General features: G+C 36.8%; 1 protein-coding gene across 1 annotated transcript; it reads right to left on the bottom strand.

Moving 5' to 3' along the window:
• Positions 1-5,201: 5,201 nt before the first annotated feature.
• On the bottom strand, positions 5,202-6,155 carry LOC126080257 (olfactory receptor 8K3-like). The gene has a single exon (XM_049891518.1). The coding sequence runs from the start codon at positions 6,153-6,155 to the stop codon at positions 5,202-5,204; it is 954 nt and encodes a 317-aa protein (XP_049747475.1).
• Positions 6,156-7,979: the final 1,824 nt, after the last annotated feature.

Below are 7,979 nucleotides of genomic sequence, written 5' to 3' on the forward strand. Positions count from 1 at the left end.
CACCTTGTGTGGGTGGATGAGGTCCCTGCTTAAGAGGCAGAATGGTGTCAAATATCACAAATCTGCAGCTCCCCTTTGGCTCCTGCAGTTGAAATCTGGCTTCAGGAATATGCCCTGCTTTTTATGCTAATAAGGGCATGTGGTATTGAATTGGCCCACACAGGTCTAGGCAGGATGAAGGGCACTGCAAGTCAGTGAACGCTTTAGGCCAGTGACTGGACAAAGGGGCAGGTCCACAGGATTTGTGAGCTCCTGCCTTGAGAAGCTCAGCCACCTTTTAAAAAAAATAAATATAGGATTGATGTTACTTCCTTAAAAAAGGAGGGCAGTGAGGATAAAATTTATTCCCCATTGTCTTCTGCTTCCTGAACTTTGTTGACGTGTGTGCTTCAATTCTGGGGGAATTTAATTTAAGGTCAAGGAATTGGTAAATATATTAACTTTGATTTTGCTGAGCTACTGAATTGATGAGAGCCATCAGGCCCCACTACTGGACTTTTTCTTTTTTTTTTCCCCCCCTTCTTTTTTTAAAATAAATTAAAACCTCTTTCTTAAGCTAACATTTGAGTGATGCATTTATTTACTGAGTGCTTCATTACATGCCTGGGAAAAACATTCCAAGATGATGCAATGGAGAGAGGCAGAAGTACCACATGCAGTTGCAAAGGTTGAACACCATGGAATTGTAGGTTGTGGCATTCACACAGACTAAGATGGGAAAGAATCAGTTGAAAATATGCGATAGATTAGGTATGGTTCTGGCTAATGTAAACATCCAAGAGCTTCCCACTATAGTAATCATACACACCAAAAGGAACACCACGCGACTCAGTGATACCTATCTATTCCAAAGAAAATAAATTTGTCAAATCCACTTAAATCGGTTTTCCTTGAAGGGGCTCCTGAAAATGACAGACAGATTGAGAAAGAGAGAGAGAGAATACTAACTGAACAGGTTGATATGCAAGTTAAATATTATTGCAGTTATTTAAAATAATCTGTGATTCATTACAATATTTAATGATCCCCAGTAATCTTAATAGCTGTTGTTGTTAGGTGCCATGGAGTCAGTACTGATCACAGAAACTCCACCAACAACAGAAGAAAACAGGGTTCACTCAGAGATGCCTTGGAAGAAAGAAAGATCTAGTTCTGAAAGGTCGTGGCCATTGACAACTCTGTGGGGCACAGTTCTCTGACACACATGGGCCGGTATGTGCCAGAACTGATTCCAACTGGTTTCCTTGTCTGTAGTCTTTTATTCATTTAATTATTTATATAAAGTGAAAATATTATTTAGCCACATAATAATAATGTTTCAAAGATGCTTATAAGCATATAACCTCCGAAACAAATTGAGAATATTTGAAAAAATAATATGAAGAAAAAGAGGAGGGAGAGACCCTAGTTTCAAGAACTATTGAAGAGTAGAATGCACACAGAACTGAATCAGAAATCCTATAATTTTGCAATGACTTGGCCATTGAATGGAAAGCCTGGTGGCATAGTAGGTAAAAGCTATGGCTGCTAAAAGGTCAGCTGTTCAAATCCACGAAGTGCTCCTTGGAAACCCTATGAGACAGCTCTACTCTGTCCTACAGGGTCACTATAAGTCTGTATCAATTCGGTGGCTTTGGTTTTGGTTGCCATTGAATAAGGGTGGGATCCTGCAAATGTCACTGAAACATTCTGGTTATTGGTAAAACTTGGAAACTGTCTTATCTTCTTACCTGCAATGAAGCCTCTGTCTTGACTCCCACATGTGTTGCTTAACATGGCATAGTGAGAAACATTTATGGATTGTTTTTCATCCTTGGCGATATTCCCTTAGGATATGCCAAGCAATTTGTTGATTGTCCCTAAAGCATTTGAAAGCTTAACAAAATACCTGGGAGTTGTCTGTTAAATGTCCAGGATGACTTGTTTTCACCAGTGAGCAAGTTTTTTTTCCTATAGTGTTTATGCATATTTGTATTTATCTATTTCATACATCCTTACATTTTACTTTTTGCTAATGTACCATTTTAACCACACAGGGATTTGGAATAAAATATTGTATCTATAAGTCAGGGCTATCAATATTTCCCATTTCTACAGTGGTCTCTTCAAATGGATGACAAAATGAAGTGCTTGTATGCTTTTTTATTACATTATTTAAAATACTTAGATAGAATAAAATAATGCATTGTGCATATGTGAGTATCACTTCCCTGTTTGCTGTTGTTATTGTTGCTGCTACTGCTATTGTTCAGGGTTTTTTTGTTTCTTTGTTTTGTTTTGCTTTCTTGTTGACCTCAGGAACAGAAATGTTACCCTTGCTTCTCATTTTATATTCAATTGACATCACCTGTCAGTTTAGGTTTTTTGCTTGTTTGTTTTATTTTCCTTTATTATATTTCTCTTTCTCTCTCTCTCTCTATACATATATGGAAACCCTGGTGGCGTAGTGGTTAAGTGCTATGGCTGCTAACCAAAAGGTCGGGAGTTCAAATCCACCAGGTGCTCCTTGGAAACTCTATAGGGCAGTTCTGCTCTCTCCTATAGGGTCACTATGAGTCAGCATCAACTGGTTGGCAACAAGTTTGGTTAAGGTTTATATCTACGTATATATTTCACTTGTCTTTTCTTTAATGGAAGGCACTCTTTTCGTGCAAGGTACAAACACCCATCGTTAACTGAAATGTTGGCAGTGTGAACCATCAAGCCATTATGAGCAAAAAAGACCTGGCCATCTGCACCCATAAAGATTACAGGCTAGACAACGCTATAGGGTAGTTCTTCTCTGTCTTATAGGTTGCAATGTGTTGCAATTGACTCAAAGGCACCCCCCCAAAAAAAATTCTTTAATGGTAGATATTTTGTTGTCTCCAGAGAATATTGTCCACTTTCTTGCTTTGAACATGTTATCCAGAAACATCAGTTGCTGGAAGAGAACATCATATTTGGTGACAAAAATGGCCAATGAGAATGAGGGAAGCCCTCCATGAGATGGACTGACATAGTTGCCGCAGAAATGGACTCAAACATACCAATGATCGTGAGGATAGCATAGGGCTAGGCAACATTTTGTTTTGTTTTACATGAGGTTGCCATGTGTTGGAGTCTACTCGGTGGCAGCTAGCAACAATCTTTTGTGATGGGCTTTTTTCACCTCAGATCATTCTACTGAGGCCCATTCACACTTTTGTGTGAATCAATAATGTGTTCTTTTTTATTGCTGAGTATTGTTTCATGTATGGATTTACTACAATTTTATTAGAACTCTTATATAAGGAAGGATTCATAAACAATTAGAAAATGTATTCTATACAAAAATAATTATTGTTTTCTAGAGAGAGAAGGATAACAATCTATGTGACAAAAACATGAAATTAGGAACCAATATCAATGTGGTAGAGAAAAAAAACGTAAAAACCTGGAAACTTCTGTGGCTGACCTCAATAACTTTATCTTAACTTGTATATACACTGATACAGACAGAAATGACTGATTTGGATAAAATGGATACCGAGCAGCTCCTGTTGAATATAATAACTTTATTTTGTAATTGTTTATATTCCTATTACAATAAAATAATAATAAAAATAATAACAAAGTAAACAGACCCTAAGGGCTCATATATGAAAGTAAAGGCATTGATAAAAAAAGAGAGAGAGGGATTTCAAGGTTTAGAAAGTGGACATTTAAGCAAATTCAGATGACTGAGTACTTCAAATCATCGCACCCCACTAAGCCTTCTTCCAATCAGAATTACCCACCCCAGGGCAGAGAATGAGCTCAAAACAGATGTGCTGGCACACACACACACACACATACACACTTTCTACAATTTTTTTTTTTTCCTACTGGGCTAGGAAAACACCAGGTGGTTGGAACTCTACCTGTATCTACTGGTTTCCCTATCTCACTCAGCATACTCACTTTTCATTTTCTTAAAATCTATCACCCCCAGCACATTCTAACATACTATAAAATTTCTTAGCTATTATGCTTATAATTCATCTCTTTGCTCAAGAAAGGCAGCATTTCTTATTGTTTCATGTATTATCTATTTAGAGCTCTTAGTAAAGTGACATAGAAATATACGTTGAACTTAGCTTTGCTTTTGTGCTGGCTGTCCCATCTGGAGGCACTCAGAATAAAGTTGAAAGCCCATAATGTAATTTATATGAATGATATGGAGGCACACAGACAAGGCTTGAAGTTCACGATTTAGTTTATAGGAACCATATGTTATACACGGCTGTAGAAAAGATACTGCACATTTTTTTCCATGCCCTATGTAGAGCATAGTAGATTTTTTGTAGACAAAAAGAGTCTGTGAGACAAAATCAGCAATTAGGAAGCAACATCAATCCAGTAGGGGAAAAAATGTAAACATCTGGGAACACCTATGGTTGAGGTCAATGAATTTATCTTAACTGGTGTATCCACTGACAGAGACAAAATGAGTTGATTCAGATAAACCCAGATACTGAGCTGATCTTATTGAATACACTAACTGTATTTTGTTACTGTTCTATTACTATTACAATATAATAATAATACTAACAAAGTAAACAGACTCTGAGTACTCAAATATGAAAGTAAAGGCACTGATGATGAAACACTGATGATGAAAGAGGGATTTCAAGGTTTAGAGGGCAGACATTTGAGCAAATTCAGATGACTGAGTACTTCGCATCATCCTACAGCACTGAGCTTTCTTGCAGTTAGAATTAGACACACCAGGGCATGGTATGATCACTAAAACAGAAGGTATGCACACACGTGTGCAAACAGGCCATGTGCATGCATACAGACACACTTGCACGGACACACACACACTTTCTGCACATTTTTTTTCTACTGCATGAAGAAAATACCTGAAACTTCAAACCCTTCTTGTATCTACTACTCTTTCCCTATCCCAATCAGCTTATTCACTCTTCATCTTTAATTCTTTTTAAATCTATTACCTCCTACACATTCTAATATACTATAAAATTTCTTAATTATTATGCTTATAATGCATCACTCCTGCTCAAGGAAGGCAACACCTTGGACAGTTTCATTTATTAATCTTCTTACAGCCTTAGTAGAGTGAGTGATAGAAGGCAATATAGAAATATATGTTATCTGTGCTTTTGTGCTTGCTATCCCCTCTGGAGGCAGACAGAAAAAAGTTTAAAGCCCATAATGTAATTTGTATGAATGATACGTTATAGTGAACTTTGAGAAAATATATTGCATAATTGTCCCAAAGTCCTATGTAAGGCATATTTCACATCATTAATCCTCAAACCATAGATCAAGGGATTCAACATGGGGACCACCAGGGTGTAAAATATGGAAGCCACTTTATCACCGTCAAAGGAATGACTGGACTTGGGCTGCACATACATAAAGATTAAAGTCCCATAGAACACTACCACCACAGTCAGGTGGGATCCACAGGTGGAGAAGGCCTTGTGCCTGCCCTCAGCTGAGTTCAGTCTGAGAATGGATACAATTATGAGTATGTAAGAAACAAGAACTATTAGGAGGGATGATATCAGATCAAAAACAGATAAGATGAAAATAACCAATTTGATCTCATGTGTGTCTGAGCAGAGCAAAGATAACAACGGGAGAATGTCACAGTAGAAATGCCTGATGACATTGTGGCCACAGAAGGATAAATTAAAAATTTTTATGGTGACCAGAAGAGAAACAAATGTGCTGTGGAGGTAGACGATTGCCATCAGCACCCAACATGTCCTTTGTGACATGATAACTGTGTAGAGCAGAGGGTTACAGATGGCCACATAGCGGTCATAAGACATTACTGACAGAATAAAAATTTCACCATTTATGAACAAAATAAAAAAAGCTAGCTGTGTAGCACAAAAATAATAAGAGATTATGGTTTCATCCACAACAAAATTTACCAACATTTTGGGTCCCACGGCTGTTGAATAACCAAGATCAGTGATAGCCAGGTGTCTGAGAAAAAAGTACATGGGAGTTTGTAGCCTGGAGTCCATCTTGGTGAGGATGATGATGCCCAAGTTGCCCACCACTGAGATCATGTAGATGATGAGGAACAGCCCGAACAATGGAGCCTGCAGCTCAGGGCGGTCTGTGATTCCCATCAGAATGAATTCATTCAGCACTGTTAGATTGTGTTTGTCCATCTTGGTCTACCAAAAGACCTGTTCTGGATAGAGACATCAGCATTGTCAATAGCTTTTATGTAGTATCATCTGGTAGATTTTAAGTAATCAAAGCCACTATGAATAATATGAATCCAAACTTTTCAATTATGATGACAGTAAGTTACATAAAAGAAATTTTCTTTACACATGTATATGTAAATTCTTCTCATGTGACTTACTTTATATGACAGGGATATGATGATGAATATGTTGAGTAGCGTGTTATTCATTTAACTGACCCCAGCCCTTTCCTGCCCCATCTTTGACTCCATGACAAAAATTGGACAATCAGCGTGTCAGTCTTTTAGATTATCTATCTACTAATTTTCTTAAAACACGTTAATATATCTTTAATTTAAGTTCACTTAAAATATGTCCATCCCTAGGGGCATGTTAATTAAGTTGTCTGTAACAAATCAGATTTATTTTCTCATGAAAATACCTAAAACAGTGAGATGAAATTTGAGCAAATTGGGAGAAAGTGAGGTCACTGTCATTGGTTTGATATAATGAAGTTTCATTTAAAAATTCTGTTTGGATAAAGAGATCCTGTAGTTTAAAGGAAAATCAGTAAAAATCTCTGTATTACTCAAGAGAATAGAGACAAATTACACTGATGAGATATACACGGATTCTTGGATTTTCTTTTATATCCTTCTGTACATTAAGGACCTGAGGTACTTCTATGTACTACTATACAGCTCATAATGAGGATGGCAGTATAATGTAAAAGAATTAGTGGTTTGACATGATACTACAGACAATGAAAATAGCAGTACCAGTATTCACTGAGCCAGGAATAATCAAACAAACAGAAAAATACAATCATATCATATCAAATTATAAAATGGCTCTAGGGGAAATACATTATCTCATATAAGACATTGCTTATGATGCTGTGGCCTTCTGATACCCTGCCTTGTCCCTATATACACACATTGCCTATGTCTGAAAATACTGAATTGGGTATCAGTAGATATTACAATTAGGAAATCAACTCTCTTCAATGAATGCGATATAAATCTTGTTTATTTGCAATAATGAAAGCTGGAAGAAAATAAGTACTCACTTTGATACATACTGATTTTCCTATGAGGTCAGGGAAGATAAAAGGACTTCTCATCAGTTTTGGAGTTCTCTGGAGAGCACCAGATTATTGTTCATAGGTTATTATTTTTGTTGAGTATCTACTTCTCGTTATACAAAGCCATACTCTCTGAAAAAACTTATATCTTCTTTCTGCCAGATTCCACTGGATATTGAAGAACCTGGTATGAAGAACATGAGGTGTGAGGTGGAAATGTATTTGCTTCCTCACCAAGAGATTAGTAAAAATGCACATTTATACAGTTATTTTAATATGCATTAAACATTCAATCATATCTGAGAGGGACATAAGAGTGCCTAGAGTCGCTATATAACTAAGGATTTTAAAAGACATTAATGTTGGGGACTGAATATCTACAGCTGTGTAATTCTGCTACAGTATTTTTTAATACTGTATATCCTTCCTTTACTTTCATATTTCAGCTCTATTATTCACATAATTAGGCCAGCAGGGTGGTGCAAACAACGAAGCACTCAGCTACTACCTGAAAGGTTGGTGGTTCAAGCCCACTCAGAGGCACCTTGGAAGAAAGAAAATCTAATTCTGAAAGGTCACAGCCATTGAACACCCTACGGAACACAGTTCTCTGACATGCGTGGAGTCAGAACTGACACCAGGACAACTGGTTTGGTTTTTGTTTTGTTTCATTTTATTTTTTATTTACCTAATTATAAAAAGAAAAAAAAATTATTTAG

Source organism: Elephas maximus, chromosome 7 (genome assembly GCF_024166365.1).
Source record: "Elephas maximus indicus isolate mEleMax1 chromosome 7, mEleMax1 primary haplotype, whole genome shotgun sequence".
NCBI classification, from domain to species: Eukaryota; Metazoa; Chordata; class Mammalia; order Proboscidea; family Elephantidae; genus Elephas; species Elephas maximus.